This window comes from Carassius auratus, chromosome 50 (genome assembly GCF_003368295.1).
Source record: "Carassius auratus strain Wakin chromosome 50, ASM336829v1, whole genome shotgun sequence".
Taxonomy (NCBI): Eukaryota; Metazoa; Chordata; class Actinopteri; order Cypriniformes; family Cyprinidae; genus Carassius; species Carassius auratus.
The window spans coordinates 11,226,708-11,245,895 of NC_039292.1; the positions used below are offsets into that span (position 1 = coordinate 11,226,708).

The 19,188-nt window shown below is 33.9% G+C and overlaps 1 protein-coding gene across 1 annotated transcript; it reads left to right on the forward strand.

The window, feature by feature from the left end:
• The first annotated feature begins 3,470 nt into the window (after window positions 1-3,470).
• LOC113067009 (ras-related protein Rab-8B-like) lies at window positions 3,471-19,177 on the forward strand. Its single transcript, XM_026239187.1, has 7 exons — window positions 3,471-3,756; window positions 12,042-12,102; window positions 14,734-14,794; window positions 14,899-14,976; window positions 15,191-15,280; window positions 15,557-15,673; window positions 17,938-19,177. Exons 1-7 carry the CDS (start codon window positions 3,633-3,635, stop codon window positions 18,028-18,030), a joined length of 624 nt encoding a protein of 207 aa, XP_026094972.1. The 5' UTR covers window positions 3,471-3,632; the 3' UTR covers window positions 18,031-19,177.
• Window positions 19,178-19,188: the final 11 nt, after the last annotated feature.

The window sequence follows — 19,188 nt, forward strand, 5'->3', positions numbered from 1 at the left end:
TATCGAAAAGAAGGGTGGCTATATTGGTCACTGAGTTTTCTTTTTGAAATTTCAGAAATGTTTATTTGTAAATTGAGTTTGTTTATTATTCTCACTTCAACAGTTGAAAATAAACAACTGAGATGGGAAAATCTTTGATTTTCATTTAGTTGCTTAATTCTGCGAACTAATAGTTGCCTAATAATTGTGTAGATGTAGATATTCTCTTAAGAACGCCAATACTTCACTTATACTACTTAAATGTTCAGGTTTGAGGGTTTGTTAACATTTTGGATTGACCAAGAGCACTGTAGTTGTACAATAAAAAAATTAATCCTCAAAAATACAACTTGCCTAATAATTGTACACCAAGTGTTGATGATTTACATTAGCTTGGACTATTCCGTAATAATAATGATAAAACTATATTTTTTTCTGAATTGGCTGGAAAAGGATACCCTCAATTTACATTTTTTAAACTTTTAACAAGGCAATCGTTTACTTATATGATGTTAAACAAATACAATTTAACCACAAAAAAATAAACAAAAAATAAAAAAAATTGTTTTATAAAGAACTTACACTTGAATAGAGCCTCTGTCCTGACATTTTACCCTACCCTGTCAGTTTTTCCTACCCAAGTTTACTACACACGCGTACATCAATATGGCGTCCTTTTTCTCATGCTAAACAACAATATTTAATGTATCTGCATTACTGTACGGGTAGGTTTAGGGTTGGGGTAGGTGTAGCCTTTAATAAAAACACAATCTAACTGGTAGAATATTATATTTATTGTTGGTTTCCTGTAACTGTATCCATTCTAGCTACAACCACGGAAATAACACATAATTACTGTATTTGCAGTACTGTAAGAATATGATTATGGTTGTGGTAGGTGTAGACGTTAATAAACCATAACTTTATAGTAGCATTTTTCGTTGTTGAATTGTACTACTCCGTTTTAGTGGGAGGTAGGAAAATCTGACAGCGTAGGACAAATCGACAGAACACCGTGTCTCTGCTTTCCGCCATTTTCAAATATAACGACGACAACTCCTACTCTGTGGCATCATGAGATTTTGTAACATTTAATCTATAAGCTGTACCAGTATCTTTTTTCAAGTTATTAGTACTTATTTTTTAGATAATAGTATCTTTTACATTAAATTCTAGTACTTATTCATTAACTAGGTACTAGTGCTTATTCTTTAGGTACTAGTGTCTTTTGTAAAGTTACTAGTACTTATTCATTAGATACTAGTACTTAAAGGTGCTGTAGGGAACTTTTGTAAAAAAATATTTTTTACGTATTTGTTAAACCTGTCATTATGCCCTGACAGTAGAATATGAGACAGATAATCTGTGAAAAAATCAAGCTCCTCTGGCTCCTCCCAGTGGTCCTATTGCCATTTGCAGAAACTCCATCGCTCCCGGTAAAAAATAACCAATCAGAGCTGCGGTCCGTAACTTTGTTTGTGTTCAAAATGTAGAAAAATGTATATAATAAGTGAGTACACCATGAATCCATTTTCCAAACAGTGTTTTTGGTTTGTCCTGAATCACTGGGGTGCACCTATAATAAGTGTTTATATTCTGACTATTTTAGATTGTTTCGGGGATACCGCGGCGGAGTAACCCAGTACCTTTGTGATTCTTCATAGACATAAACAGAGAGAAGTAGTTCCGGCTATGATGTTCTTCCGCAAGACGCAAGCAGTTCTGTTTATTAACCGCTAGAGAGTCAAAAGTTCCCTACCACAGCTTTAATCATTAGATACTAGTACTTATTATTTAGATACTAGTGCTTATTTATTATGTACTAGTACTTATTCATTAGATACTATTACTTTTTATTAGGTACTAGTATTTATTCATTAGATACTAGAACTTATTGATTAAATACTAATAATTATTTACTTATTGAGTGTTGACTAGTATGTATTCCACTAGTGACTTGTACTTAATTTTTATGTACTAGTAGTTATTCATTTGGTACTAGTATGTATTTTTTAGATACTAGTATTCATTCATTAGATACTAGTACCTATTAAATAGACACTAGTACTTATTCATTAGATACTAGTACTTATTCATTAGCTAACTAGTACTAGTGCCCGCAAAACCCTAATTTGAGTAAAAATAGCTAAAATAGGTAAAAATTTGCAATGCCTTACATTCTTCCCAGGGGTAAAGAAGTGTGCATTTTTTTTGTGGCTATATTTATTATTATATTTATTCTTACATAGGCAACTCAGTTTTGTATATTATCATCAAATAGTGTTATTACAAAAGTAGTACTCCTTATTTTGTTTAGAGTTTTTATTTAGAAATAATAACTATAAATATTATTAATTTTATTGATATTGTTTGTCTGAAAACGACCAGGTTTGGATTTTGGGTGCCCTGTACAGAATATTAATTAAAAAACATTCAGTGTCTGCAGGACCAGTGTGCCCTTTACAGAACACGAATGTAAAAACATTCAGTGTCTGTAGCACCAGTGTGCCCTGTACAGAATATTAATGTAAAAACATTCAGGGTCTGCAGCACCAGTGTGCCCTTTACAGAACATGAATGTAAAAACATTCAGTGTCTGCAGCACCAGTGTGCCCTGTATAGAATATTAAGGTAAAAACATTCAGTGTCCGCAGCACCAGTGTGCCCTGTACAGAACATAAATGTAATAACATTCAGTGTCTGCAGCACCAGTGTGCCCTGTGCAGAACATGAATGTAAAAACATTCAGTGTCTGCAGCACCAGTGTGCCCTGTACAGAATAATATTGTAAAAACATTCAGTGTCTATAGGCACCAGTGTGCCCTGTACAGAATAATAATAATGTAAAACATTCAGTGTCTGCAGCACCAGTGTGCCCTGTAGAGAATAATAATGTAAAAACATTCAGTGTCTGCAGCACCAAAATATGGACACCCTTGGTAAATAACGTCTAACGTCTAAAAAGTACATCCATCTCCTTGTTTCAGTTTCCTGTTTAATCTCTCTCCTATATGTTGCTGGCTCATTAATATTCAACATACAATTACCATACTGGTCAAAAATGCAAGTTTAAAAAGTACTAGTATCTATTAAGTTCAGGATATCTCTGGTCTAAAAAGTTACTAGTAACTAAAAAATAAGTACTAGTTCTTTTTTTTTTTGTTAACACAAAATTTTAATTAAATACTAGTCACTACTGGAACAAGTACTAGTATCTAATGATTAAGTACTAGTATCTAATGAATAAGTACTAGTAACTTTACTAAAGACACTAGTACCTAACGAATAAACACTAGTTCCTAAAAAATAAGCACTAGTAGTTAATGAATAAGGACTAGTACCTAATGAATAAGTACTAGTACTTAATGGAAAAGATACTAGTGTCTAAAAAATAAGTACTAGTAACATGAAAAAAGATACTAATAGACAGCTAATAGATTAAATATTACAAAGGCTTGCCATACATCATATGCGCACTTCGGAATCTTTCCGGAAGTAGTAGGTCATTAGTGTACTTTTCACCTACTGTTTTTCGAATTCTATGATTTCGTACATACTTCTCTGCTCGCGTACTGTTTTTGCATACTATATAGTAGGGAAGTATTCGATTTCGGACAGAGCCCCTATGACTTGTGTGTCAATGCCTTGAACAAATGGCGAAGACTTATGATTACCTCTTCAAACTCTCGCTAATAGGAGACAGTGGAGTGGGAAAGACATGTCTGCTGTTCAGATTCAGCGAGGATGCGTTTAACACCACCCTCATCTCAACAATCGGTCAGTTCACCGGTGATCTGGTAGAAGGGACTGGATGGTGTCCCGTTATCTGCAGGACAATAGTGCTCAGATACAGTAAAGCTGTAATAATGACGTTTCTAGTTACATTTGCATTGGTAAAGTAGGTTTAAAAAGCACCTGTGTGTGTGTTTTAATAAATCATGTGATTACGTGTTACATTAAAACATCTGGATTTGTTTTGAAATGCACAGGCCTATGATAGACTCAGCTTGCTTATGTAGACATATTTAAACAAATATCTCTGTCTAGATAATTTCTTTATATATTTTAAATATATATATATATATATATCTGTCTGTGTATACAGATACACGCACACACACACACACACACACACACACACACACACACACACATATATATATATATATATATATATATATATATATATATATATATATACATACTCTCAAGTACATTTATTTCGCTTTAAAGATTTTTAGACAAAATTTGGCTTAAGAAAATGATTTTGCTGTATGTGTGAACATTGCACACTTGTCTTTCGTCTACCTGCACAGAGACTTTAGTCATTTCCTTTGTTGGTTTTTCCTTCTCCTCTGCCAGTGGAAAGCCTTTGTAACATTTAATCTATAAGTTGTTCTAGTATCTTTTTTTCAAGTTACTAGTACTTATTTTTTAGATACTAGTATCTTTTCCATTAAGTACTAGTACTTATTTATTAACTACTAGTGCTTATTTTTTAGGTACTAGTGCTTATTCTTTTGGCACTAGTATCTTTTGTAAAGTTACTAGTACTTAATCATTAGATACTTGTACTTATTCATTAGATACTAGTGCTTATTTATTAGGTACTTGTACTTATTCATTAGATACTAGTACTTATTTATTAGGTACTAGTACTTATTTATTAGGTACTAGTACTTATTTATTAGGTATTTATTAATTAGATACTAGTACTTATTTATTAGATACCAGTATTTATTTATTACACAGTAAAAAACATTGGGTTGTTTTTTTTAACCTAACCGCTGGGTTACACATATTGGGTCAATGTGTTGGGTTATGTTAAAATTTGTTTGGTCATTTTTTTTTCGCCGTTGGGTTATTTTTAGTTATAAACCAACTGTTGGAATAAATATGTTTCCCGCTTCACTCCGTTCAAATTTTAACGGTCCAGTCAGCGACTCAGCACAGACATCAGCGGCAGCCTGCATGATTATGAAGGGTAAGTAATTGTTAATATAATCATATGATGTATATAACTGTTATAATATTAAGTAATGTGTCTGATACGTTAATTATTATTTTTTTATACGTTAAAAAAGTTTATTCCCTTTAGTCCGTTTGTTTCCCCCAGAGAATCAGATCGATTGTAAATGAATGCTATTCCTGTTTGTTTGCCAGCATTAATACATTACAAAACAGCTGCGCTGTTGACACCTAATTTATTTACTTTATATCTTCAAGACTTAAATCTTTCCACATTATTGCTGTTACTGTATTTGGTTGCGTTGTTGCAAAACTTAATTGTTAACTTTTCATGATTATGAGGCTTTTAACTGACTAAAGTTATGATTAATGACTTTATATATTTGAATGTTTGATTGACATGACACCATTACGTTATCGCCGACGACATCATTACGTCGAACTTCCCATCACTATTGAATGAACCTGCAATTTTCTGTTATAAATGTCCAAAACCCAGACGAAAGAAAAGCGCACAGTCATGAGGCAATCCGCTCTTTAAGCGAAAATTTATACCAGTGCCCCAAATTTACATAACGTTACTCCTACAAACAACCTTTAAGAGGGGAGCGTAAAACAGAAGTCATAGCCGTCTTAGCGCACCAGCCCTAATTAATTGTACAGTAAAAGTGTTTTAATGGTTTATTCATATTGAATATTGTTAAGCATCTATTAGAATACCCTATAATTACAGCAATTTCTCTTATGAAGCTAGATTGATTCACTTTTTCGTGAAGAAAAAATTGCAACAATAAAATTTCTGCCTGTTAACCGAAACATTTCAAGGTAGGTAACCTATTTAAATTAATGATACATAAGTTTTCAATTTTACTTAGACCTATGACTTCCAAAAATTATGAAAAAAGACAAATGAGGTTAAATAAGTGTATTGCTGCATTCCGTCCAACTAAGTTTCCTTTCATTTACAGTGTACTTTTGTTCCTTCCTACAAGTCCAAATCAGTTAAAGGGTAAAGGGTGGTAAAATTTACTCAGATTGGCTGCAAATATTGCCACAAATTTTCTGGAGGGAGTGAAAACTGGTTTAGTCTGTCTCTTAGTGCGGTTGATAGTAGATCCTCACAAAGACTGTAAAAACGTAAACTTTAAGCTTAGTTCTTTTTTTTTAACTTGTGCTTTCTCTGTACTTTTGTCATTTAAAGGCCTTTGTGCAGAAATTGTCTTTAAAACCCTTCCTGCCATCTGGACCATACCACACAAATGGAAAAATGGTGTGCACATCATACATGGAAATGAATCGGTCTTTCATTGACATTCATCCTGTAAGTAGAAGCAAAACTTAAAATCACAATGCCCTGTGTAGTCAAGTCACCTTTATTTATTTTGTATAAGACACACGTTGTACAATAAAAATCGTTCCAAGAAGATATTTTGAAAAAAAAAAAGACAGAATTTTCATTTTTGGGTGAATTATCACTTTAACCAATTTAAATTCGCTATAGTTTTTAACTCATTTAAATTTAATCATTTGTAAAGTGAGTGTATCAATGAAATATCACCACAATGCATGTTAACTGAACTTTTCTTTTTATTATTATTTTAAGGTTGGCACTAATTATTGCTGTACTTGAATCATGAGACAAGCCAGAATCCACATGTCCTGGTGCTTGGTGAAAAGGAAAACTCCTCCCAAGTTTTTATTATTTTAAAACGGGGAGGAAACATATGACTAAGGCAACCAGCTTCAGCAGATTTTTGAGTTTACTCAACTTAAAGGTCAATTAGTTGTACAAACTTTTGTGCATGTTAAATCAACATAATATATTAAGTAGAGGTGGGCATAGATTAATTTTTTAATCTAGATTAATCTCACTGTGATCTTGAAATTAATCTAGATTAATCTAGATTAATCTATTTTAAAATGGCTCATTCGAATTCTGCCGACGGCATTCAGAATATGTGTGTTACCCAAATAAAACTGACAAACAGTAAGTCTTTGAGAGAGGTTTATCAAGCTAGATGGTGCATTAGAAATGTACATCTCCTGTTTCCAAAATGCATCACAAACTGCTTGAAAAAGCTGTAAACTAATTCCACATTGCACAAGCGGGGACCCGGTGAAGGTTGTACCAGTGGGCCCTGTTTGAAATTGTCTAATTTGTATGTTCATTTATTTTTATTTATTTGTGCTATTTACACAATGTTTAAGGTTTTTTCAAGTTTGTAGGTGTCAAGTTACAGAAACTAAATAATTAAATGTAAAAAAGCACTGGATAGTCTTCAATGTAAAAATGAAATATACAATGAAACCTACATTTATTCAGACACCTTTAACATTTCTCACATTATTACAGTTTTGCTATATATATCAAAAAATATATCTGGTGTCTGAATAATTTTTGGTTTGACTGTTAAAACTACAAAGTAGTCAAGAGCAGTGAGTGATTTTCATTTTCTTGGATTAACATTACAGCAGCCAGTAGCTAAATTAGGCGCGGTCACTTTAAGAGATGATGAACACATCCAATTTAATACACATCCCATTTTTTTCCTCAACTGTTTACTTTCACTTAAGAAATAACTGACTGTTTTTTCGAGCATAATTTCCAAGGTGGATATTTTGACATATTTCGTATGTATTTGTCGGCACTAGAGCAAAAATAAGCAAATTCGATGTTCAAGTGTTTTGATCAAAACACTTGAAAACACTTATTTTTTGCGTCTCGAGACGCCTTTCTCTGCGTGAACCCTGAACACCAGAACACCGCAAGTACTGAATTAAGCTCTTTCACATCTTGTTGTTTGTTTCAAACTGCGATTTGTATTTGTTCGTTCCGGTGCAGGAGGGACTTCGAGGAGAACTTCGCAGAAGAGAGCACGGTTCAGTGTCGCTGTCCGTTAGGCTGGCTTCAGCCAGTCGGTTATATAAAATATCAAGGTGAAAGTCATCATAGCTCGCTTAGTATAGACCCAGCTCCCAACCCAACTTTGAGAATAGATTAACGGCGATATTTTTTTTAGCGCCCGATAAGAGTCTTGCGTTAACGCAGCACGCCCACCACTAATATTAAGTTAAGTGAACTTTTAGTTAAACTTCCAATTTTGTGTTTAGTTGACTAGAAATATATTTTTAAATGATAAAAACTCCATAAGTTTACAAAACCTGATAGTTGAAGTTGCTTTAAAAAAAAAACATGACAAAACTTAAGTTTAAGGCAACCAGCTGCCGAAGGTTTTTGAGCTCTCATATTATTATTATATATTTTTTTACAGTGCAGCTTCAGAACTTTAAGTTTTACTCAAGCAGTTTAAAGTTCAGCACAAAACTCTCAATCCAATATGAGTGAATTAATTTATTATAGAATCACAATTTTTTTTTATTTCATCATTATGATTATTTTTTTTTTTTGTAGAACAGCAATTTAAATCACAAATTTAAATTCGTTTGAATGATAGTGATATCAGATTCGCGAACAAATCGTTCAATTTAACCGGTTCTTCTTAGTGAACTGGTTGAACCAGTTCACCAAATCGAACTGAATCGTTTGAAACGGTTCGCATCTCCAATAAGCATTAATTTTTAAATTACTTAAGCTGTTAACTTTTTTAATGTGGCTGACACTCCCTCTGAGTTCAAACAAACCAATATCCCGGAGTAATTCATGTACTCAAACAGTACACTGACTGAACTGCTGTGAAGAGAGAACTGAAAATGCAAACCGAGTCGAGCCAGATAACAAACAATAGACTGACTCGTTCTTGATTTGTTACGTATCCTCACGCTTTTTATCCTTGGCCTTTTCTAGTGGGAATACTGCGTATCACGTAGACTACACCTCTTTGCAGATGCACTTTCATACGAGTTAAAGTTCCACACTAGGCTAACGTTACATAGTTTTGCTTCAGGTAGAATGATAAGGCTAATTATATATGCTGGCCACTTTCTAAAAGAACCTTACACAGTTTAGATAAAGTTAATAATGAACACAATGTTAACGTAGCCTGCCTGTGATGAAATGCCGACTGCACACATACACATGCTTAGTCTTGTGATTCCACAACTTCCCTTGATCATCCTCACAATTTGTTGCTTGTAGCCATTTTGTCCTCCTTTCCAATTCTGTATGTTTATAAGGAAGGATGTAGAACTTCAATTCATAATTTGTTAGTTTATTGGAGGTACAGAAAACAACACAACAACTCTTCTGGCATGATTTTCCCGTGTATTTCAATTGGCGCCATGGCAATGTTTTCCCCCCACGGGCTAAATTCACGTCAAGTGACGGGGGGTTCCCGGGGGCGTTCCCAGACCAACCATCTGTATCTATGATCACGGCTATCAAAGTGAACACGTCTATAAGAATAGAGAGAGTGGATTATTTACTTTGGCACATTTGTGTTATTACCATCTGTATAAGTGGCCATCAGCGCTTATTTGCATTGTAATTCATAGTAAATGCTGCATTTCTAGCAATCTCAGGATTTTCTGGAACTGGCAAACAAAGTTAAATCTTTTTTTTTTCTTGTTATTCTTATTTTTCTTACTCAAATTATTCTTATTGTATTTTTCTAGTGCTCAAATAAATCACTTATATGATGTCTAAGTTTCTGTCTAGTGTTTTATAATGAAAAAAAAAACTATGCAGTGGTATTTTTACTGACTAAATAGTTTGTAGAAGCCTTCAATACTGTTGGTAAATATGTTTATATTTGGGGGGTGGGCAGTGTAGACATAGTCTCATACAAATATTTGCAGTCTCATTTTTCATGATATCTTATTCAGATTTGAAATAGAAACTCATGAGACATGTGACTTTCAACCCATTACTTTTCTAGATTGCTCCAGGTATAATTTCATGTATTTTCATATCAAATAAAAAAACATTTAAGTGTGGTAAAAAAAAAAAAAAAAAAAAAATTCAAGGCAGTTCAGTGTCTATAACTTTTAATATTTTTGAGCATTATCAAATCTAGTTGATAAAAAGTAAAGCACAAAGGGTCTTCTTTCCAAAGACACCAAAATTATGTTTGTAACACACTGAAGTAGGAAACTGTTACAATTATAAGTTTGGTAGAGGACTTTCAGCTGTGAGTCCCACAATCGGGGGTGCTGGCTAACAGGTTAAATAATTTTACTTAATATATATAAAACAGTGCTTACCTAAGTCATGATACTGTCGGGGAAAAAAGCCAACGAATGACTTAAAGACTTCTCGAAGACGAAGCAGGGGAGGTTGAACTGACCAGTTTGGAGCCACCTAAACAGTTGTACAGAAGCACATATTTTGAACGAATACCATTCAGATCACTGTTAACTGGGCGCCGTCCCAGGTAATTCTAAAATGGCGTAAAAAAGCGCATATTTTGAACAAACATATTTCAACTCTTATGGTAAATATTATATAGAAAACACCACCTACAGGAGAGATTAACTTACACTGTCAGGCAGAAAAAAATAGGCAATGTCTGACCTGAGGCAACAATAAGACCAGGCGGGAAAATTTAACTGCCTAACTTGCAGCCACCTATGTTGTACAAAAGCGCATATTGTGAACAAACTTCATTTAAATCATATCGTGAATTGAAACACATAGAACTACACTTACCAGAAATTAATATGGCGTTGTTTATAAAAAGGCGATCGAACTGCGCATGCTCATAAGTCTTTGTGGGCAATACTAATAACCAACTTAAAGTTGTTAGTTGTTCTAACTTGAAACATTAATTTGGTGTAACAAATTGATCTTAATTTCTATTTAACTTACATTTCTGTGTTATCTCAACTTTTTTAATGTTGAATATTGTAATATTGTAATACAAACTAAGTTGGATTTTTTTTTTACAGTGTAGTACAGCTTATAGATTAAATGTTACAAAGGCTTGCCATACTTTGCATTTGCTCAGCCCATCTCAGCATTTTTCCGCCAATGCAGCCGAGCTTTTGATTTGCATCTGTTTTCTTGTGCCAGGATATCCAGGACCCTGGTTGTAGACTTTCTGCACTTCCCCTCACTTCTCTGAGGGTTGTGATATTGCTTAACTAATCTGCTTGATAAATTATGTTCCTCATAGCTGTAGCTAAAAACTTCTGTTAAATTACTGAATGTAAATGTATTAAACATTTGTGTCATTGATTGACACTACATTATCTGAAGAAAATGTGAATAGTGATCACTCAATCAAAACTCACCATCACGATACTAGAGTGTTGTGGATGGCTATGTACAACTAATATGTGACTATGGAGCACAAAACCAGCCTTATGTCACTGGGGTATATTTGTAGACAAAAAACATTGTATGGGTCAAAAATGATCAATTTTACTTTTATGCCAAAAATCATTAGGATATTAAGTAAAGATCATGTTTCATGAAGATATTTAGCAAATTATCTACTGTAAGTTTGTCTAAACTTAATTTTTGATTAGTAAGATGCATTTCTTCAAATCAACTTCAAATAAATTTTTTTCAGTATTTCGATTATTTTGCACCCTCAGATTCCAGATTTTCAAATAGTTGTATCTCGGGCAAATATTGTCAGATCCTAATAAACCATACATCAATGGAAAGCTTATTTTTTCTGCTTTCAGGTGCTGTATATATTGGTCCACTTAAGGTCCAGGTATATTGTTGTAGCATTAGACATTTTTCCACAGGAAAACCTCACCACAGAGCAACTCATTTGACTAGTTGTGTAAGACATTTTTTATTATTAATTTCTCTAAATTTCCACTGGATGCCACTTTTTGTGTCATACATTATCTTAAAAGACTGATCTTTCAGTTCTTTATTAGAAATATTATCATCTCTCCACACCATCAATATTGAAAGTGTAATAAGTGAAAGTTAAAGTGATGTGTGGACAAGTATGTCCCACACACACACACACACACACACACACACACACACACACACAAACACACACACACGTTGAGTTTATTGTTGCTTGGCACATAGCATTTGTGTGAGACTAGCTGGAATACAAAAAAACAAAAACAAAAATTTTGTCCACTATCCAGCAAGAGGAGCAGTTTAATCCCAGGAACCTATCCACTGCAGTGCAACATTGATTGTTTCTCTTTTTCTCTGTTGCCAGGAATTGATTTCAAAGTCAGAACTATTGAGCTCAATGGGAAGAAAATCAAGCTGCAGATATGGTGAGCCATTTGTTGGTCATGAATAAGCAGCTCTAAGTTCCATTTCATATACATTTAATTATATTGTCATTTACACTTTATCTTCAGGCGTATTTAAAGCTGTGCAAACTGTTGGTGTGTTATTTACAACCTAAACAGAATTTCTGAATATAGTGAACACAAAGCTTTTGCTCTTAATCAGAGTTAATTGCTACAAACAGTTAGCTTTGAAGCTATTAGAGAAGAAACCTCTAGCATAAACACACACTTAATTAATCTTGCATGCAAATATAGATATTTTTGTCCAATAAAATGCTCTCTAGAATGAGAATAACCTTTTAAAAAAAGAAGTACACGATATTATACTTTAAAAGAATTTACTTAAGTGAATGTAATGGTTTCAGGTTCTTGACTACATATTATTTGCAATTAAGGTGCTGGTCATATAATTAGAATATCATCAAAAAGTTGATTTATTTCATTTATTCCATTCAAAAAGTGAAACTTGTATATTATATTTATTCATTACACACAGACTGATATATTTCAGATGTCTATTTCTTGTAATCTTGATGTTTACAAATGACAACTAAGGAAAATCCCAAATTCAGTATCTCAGAAAATTGGAATATTGTGAAAAGGTTCAATATTGAAGACAACTGGTGCCACACGCTAATCACTTAATTAACTCAAAACACCTGCAAAACATTTTAATGGTCTCTCAGTCTAATTCTTTATGCTACACAATCATGGAGAAGACATTGATGAAGCTGACTTGACATTTTCCAAAAGACGACCAAAGGTCATTGCAAAAGAGGATGGCTGCTCACAGAGCTCTGTGTCCAAGCACATTAATAGGGGAAGGGAAGGAAAAGATGTGATAGGAAAAAGTGTACAAGCAATAGAGATAACCGCACCCTGGAGAGGAATGTGAAACAAAACCCATTCAAAAATGTGGTGGAGATTCACAAAGAGTGGACTGCAGCTGGAGTCAGTGCTTCAAGAACCACTACGCACAGACGTATGCAAGACATGGGTTTCAGCTGTAGCATTCCTTGTGTCAAGCCACTCTTGAACAACAGACAGCGTCAGAAGTGTCTCACTTCAAAAAGGACTGGACTGCTGCTGAGTAGTCCAAAGTTATGTTCTCTGATGAAAGTAAATTTTGCATTTCCTTTGGAAATCAGGATCCCAAAGTCTGGAAGAAGAGAGGAGAGCCACACAATCCACGTTGCTTGAGGTCCAGTGTAAAGTTTCCACAGTCAGCGATTGTTTGCGGTACCATGTCATCTGCTGGTGTTGGTCCACTGTGTTGTCTGAGGTCCAAGGTCAACACATCCGTATACCAGGAAGTTTTAGAGCACGTCATGCTTCCTGCTACTGACCAACTTTATGGAGATGCAGATTTCATTTTCCAGTATTCATTTATCATTGCTGCAGTAATTCAGGCAAAAGGAGCCCCAACTAGGTAGTGAGTGCTATACATGCTCATACTTTTCATTTTTCTACATTTTAGTTTGCCAAGATTTTCTTAAAATCCTTTCTTTGTATTGGTCTTAATTTATATTCTAATTTTCTGAGATACTGAATTTGGGATTTTCCTTAGTTGTCAGTTACAATCATCAAAATTAGGGGTGCTCCGATCACGATCGCCGATCGTTAATGCTCTCTGTAGTAACAGCTGCTCTATGTGAAATCACGCACCTGATGGAATTAACCGCTGATTAGAAAACCGGCTTTACTGACGAGATGCGCATAACGATCGGCCGATCGTGATCGGAGCACCCCTAATCAAAATTAAAAGAAATAAACATTTGAAATATTTTAGTCTGTATCTAATGAATTAATATAATATACAAGTTTCACGTTTTGAATGGAATTAATGAAATAAATAAACTTTTTGATGATATTCTAATTATATGACCAGCACTTATCCACTTAGTTTAAATTTATATTAAAGGGATAGTTCATCCAAAAAAAATGAAAATAACCCCATGATTTGACTTCAAAAATCTTCAAACCACTTTAAGGCCTCCTTAAATGCTTATACCTATATATCAGTTAAATCTTGTAGCCTAAACACAGGTACCAGAATAAAACATTGATTTTCAAAATCTTATAAGTAATGTGTCAAATATATAACCACACATAATTATAAATGGTAAAATTGACATTTTTCATTCTGTTTTCCAATCAGCTAGCAAATTAACAGTTAGCAGACAAGCTCTGTGTATTACTCATCAGTTAACCTGCTAGCTTAGCATACCAGTAACCTGTTATTAACATAGCATATCACAAGCCCATTAACCTGTTATCTTATCATACCACCAGCCTTTCAGTCAAATTTCGAAAATTAGCCACTTACCAGAGCTTATGCATACCTTAACTGATAGGCCTAATAGCCTACATATAAGTTTTTGCTAATATGACGGAAATGACGTCACACACTGTGGCTGGTCTTCCTGTTCAGTTAGGTGACTTATGAAGGATGAGACATGCAGACAGTTGTGTCATGGACAGGCTGTACATCCGTACCTCTAAGGATGTTTAATTTAATTAATCTCTGTAAAAGAATGTGAAGTGGTAAGGCTGAGCGGGGTGACAAAGGAAGGAAGGAACGTGTTTGTGTGTGACTGTCTGATTGTTTTACAGGGACACAGCAGGGCATGAAAAATTTAGGACGATCACCACGGCGTACTACAGAGGCGCTATGGTAAAACACCATTGGTTACTACTCATGTCTGTGTAAGTGTAGATCGCTGAAAATGCATTTTTCATATATTTTCACATACGTATTTCTGCTTGGCTTGTTTTCAGGGCATTATGTTGGTATATGACATCACCAGCGAAAAGTCATTTCAGAACATTAAAAACTGGATCCGCAACATCGAGGAGGTAACATTGAGGAGGAATATGTGTGTCTGGCAACATGTTGAATTGATAAAGTATCATCATTTAGATCATTTGGTCCAGGTTGGGGGGGGGGGGGTGTCCATATTAGGGGGTCAATGAATTATAGGTTTGCTAGCCACTGTGTAAATTTATATAAAATATAATTTATTGTTTATTTGATACATTTGTTTGAGAACTTCTCAATGACTAATTTCAGCATGCATCATCTGATGTAGAGAAGATGATCCTCGGAAACAAATGTGACATGAACGACAGGAGACAGGTGTCCAAAGAGAGAGGAGAGAAAGTGAGGCCTCTCAAGTCCTACAAGCTTACAGTTTTTCATACAAATAACTATTATCTATTAAAATGAAGAATAAAGAAAATGCATTTTATTTTAAAATGCCATTCTTGTAACATTACCTGTTTATTATAAGTATGTTATTTCGAATCAGATATACATTATTTTGAGTGAGATTGGATGTAATTTTTTATTATATATTTTGTATTTTACTTTACTTTTTTTTTATTTTTGGTAGTTTTTTTGTTAATAACTGTTTTAATTTTTTGCCTTTTTGTCCAGTTGGCAATTGATTACGGGATCAAGTTTTTGGAAACAAGTGCAAAAACCAGTATAAATGTCGAAGAGGCCTTTTTCACACTTGCTAGAGACATTATGGCTCAACCTAACATAAAAATGGTGAGTGTTTTTGTAAGGTTTTTTTTTTTGTAAAAAATATCTATTTTACTAGATATAATTTATTATTATTAGAATTTTTAAAAATCGTAAGAATAAATCACATTTTAAAATTGCATAAATCCATATTTTATAACAATTTTAAAACTGCATTTAGTTTGATATTAGTTGAGCTGTTACAAAAAGTGCAATACGTGATATCATTAACCATTAATTGTACATCAATTATTTAAAATTGCTTACAATTATTTTAAACATTGATAATTGTTACAATGAAACACATTATCACGAACAGTCACTAATGCAGGTAAAAAAAGAATTATAATTGCATTTATTTTGATATCAGTTCAGCAGTTAAGTACAAGTCGGAGTATTACTTTTATTTTATTTTATATTATTATATACAGTTGCAATCAAAATTATTCAACCCCCTTGACCTGCAAGACATTTTGCTGTAGAGAACAACATTTTACGAAATCAATTCAACAAAGGCATCAGTAAAGTATTAGAGAAAGTTTGTTAATACACTTTTGAGTGATTCTGAGAACGGAACACTGATGAATCATGATAAAATTCAAATTGGCTCAAAACATTCATATTCAAAATTATTCAAACCCCTTTGTGCAGAATCTTTTGTTCTTTAAAATCAATAAATAAATGCTGTCTTGAAGTTTTTAGAAGCTGCTGTCACCTCTCTACTACAGTCTTGGCCCATTCCTCGCCTGAAAAAGCTTCCAGATAACTGATAATCTTTGGTTTTCACATTGCCACTGCTTTCTTCAAACCAGATATTTGCAATGAGAATTTATTCTGGAGACTGAACAGGTCGCTCAAGTACATTCTATGACTGATCCCTGAACCAAGCAGTAGTAGATTTGGATGTGTACTTTGGGATGACTGTCCTGCAGGAAAGTCCATTGATCATCAGCTTCAGTATTTGCACCAAAGGCATCACAGTTCTTATCAAAATGGCCTGATACTTCAAAGAATCCATGATGTCCTTCATACAGTCATGGTTTCCACTTCCTTCTACAGTAAACAAACCCCATAACAGGACTTTTCCACCTCCAAATTTGACAATGGAGATGTTGTTCTTCTGCTTATGAGCTTTGCTTGTTTTGTAGGAGACATACCGCTTTATTTTGAGAAGGAAAGAGGTGTAATGCGGTAGATTTTTGAGTTTGGTTTATTATTTTGGCTTTTCCCCCTCCTGAGGTAATTGGCTTATTCTTTTGTTTGTCTCCTAAGTTTATGTAATTAATAAATCCTTTTCTTATTATACTTCTTGGTTTCGATGGCTTATTATATCATTTAATTAATGAAGTGGGAGATGAGACTCCGGGCATCTTATTAGGGCGGGGGTTAAGGTGCTCTATGATTGAAATAAATCCCCGTGTGTTTAGTTGAATTGTGCGGGTCGAAAATTGGCTGTGGTAGTGCAGCTTTTGTCGGACCTCGTAACAAGTGGTATTCATCAAAATGTCTGAACATGAAGGCCATACTTGTCTAGTGTTCTTCTTACACACTGCATTGAAATGGGTTACCTCCTTTCATCGGGTCATCTTGCAAGTCTTTGGCTGTACATTGCAGGTTTTTCTCAGTTGCTCTGATTAAACATTTTATGATATTGTGCTTTTTCTTCAACAACCTCAAAGGTTTTCTGGTAAAACACACTTCAAGGAATTAGGATGAGAACTGTGTCTCTAGGAACTTTCAATGTCTTGGAAATCTTCATATAGCTTTAGCCTTTCTAACGTAATACAATATTTATTCTCTTTAGCTTTCATGAGATCTCTGTTGACATTTTTGCTACTCAACTTCAACACACATGCATGGGCTAACTGTATGTGTAACAGCTCAAACTAATTCTGTTTTTAATAGAGTTTCTAAAAGCTCAATTATGTTTTGAGAGTGTTTTATTCCCCACCAAGCAAATATACACAATGCAATGAAAAACAGCAATGTTGGATAGGGGTTGAATAATTATGACATAGCCGTATTATTAAAAAATCGTATAACTAAAAAATATTACATTATATGTTGACAATATCACTTTTAATATGCCAGTGAGTTATAGATTCAATTTTTATTTTATCCTGGATCTTCAGAAAAGCTTGTATTTGTAAAGTACTGCAGTCTCTGAGGGGTTGAGAAATTTTGATTGCAACTAAATTTTTTGCCAACCCTAATATAATTATCGTAATAAATTATTTTTAACATGTTTTAACAAAGCAGATTTGAAATGTTTCTATTTTTCTACTGACTAGAATGATGGTGGTCAAGCAGATGTTGGGGGGCCTGTGAAGATTTCAGAGAAGCGCTCCAGAAAGCACAGCATCTTTAAATGTGCTCTGCTGTAACTCGCTGTGTATCTGCGACAGCCAGAAATACTCTGCTGGTATAAAATATCACATGAGCCCCTGCAAAGAGCTGGACTATCAGGCTCAAGAATGAATGAAGGTTCGTGTTTCCAAGCCTTTAAAGTCAAGATGGAACAGAGGAATTATGCAATTTGAGAGATTAAGTGGGTTCACTCTGTGGTAGAGTCACAATATGAAATGTTTCCATTGCTGTGTGGTGATAATCGAGATGAGTATGTCAAAAGATAATGGATCAGATATGAACGATTTTGTTTTGAAATGTTTTTGTAAAATATTCTTTGTGGACACATTTCAGCCAAACCTGAAAACCATCAGTGTAAAGAAAATAAGATAAATTGGGCCTGTGTTGTACTATAGCTCATTAGCATTAGGGTGATAAACTATATGGTTTATGTTCAAATTCAGTCTAGCACTGATTTGTGAAAAATGTGTGAATTTTTTGAATATGAAGATGATCATTAATTGTTTAATTAGCATTAAATTATCAATAATTATTTCATTCATGTTTTAATTTGAAAACAGGCAGCTTGGCCATGTGAAAGCATGTATAGAGACTAAGGTCTTTATGTCAGTGCTACAGTTTGTTTTGTATTTTGCATAGCAAGAAAGCTTAAATGAAACATTCAGTTGACAAAAAGTGGTTTTATATGTTTATCATGCTTGTACTGTCATTATGTGTAGTTGTTTTTGTCAAAGGATGCAGAGTGAATGCAGTTGGTTAAATTAGCACTTTTGTTTTCAAACGTGAGACATTTTGGTCTCCTATTCAAGCTGCACTGATAGTTGTGTCAGATGAAGTAGTATAGATTACAGCAATAAAACGTCCCCATTTGGGAATTCTCTCTTCCGACTAGTGCTGATATTGGGAACCTTAATGCCTTTTTTTTTTTTACATGGGACCATTGTTATGCATGAACTTTTATTCATATTTGTAATTGTATGACCGAATTTTTAAGAGATACAATAGCTTCGTTATTGGACTCTATAATGCGATCGGTTGCCTGAAAAGTTACTATATGCTCATTCAAACCTGTTAAAACCTTGACAAAGAAAGTGTGAACAAGAATTTGAAGTGTGGTTTTATTAATTGTAGACTTTTATGACCAAAGTAAATACTGTATAAACCTGTCTTCATAT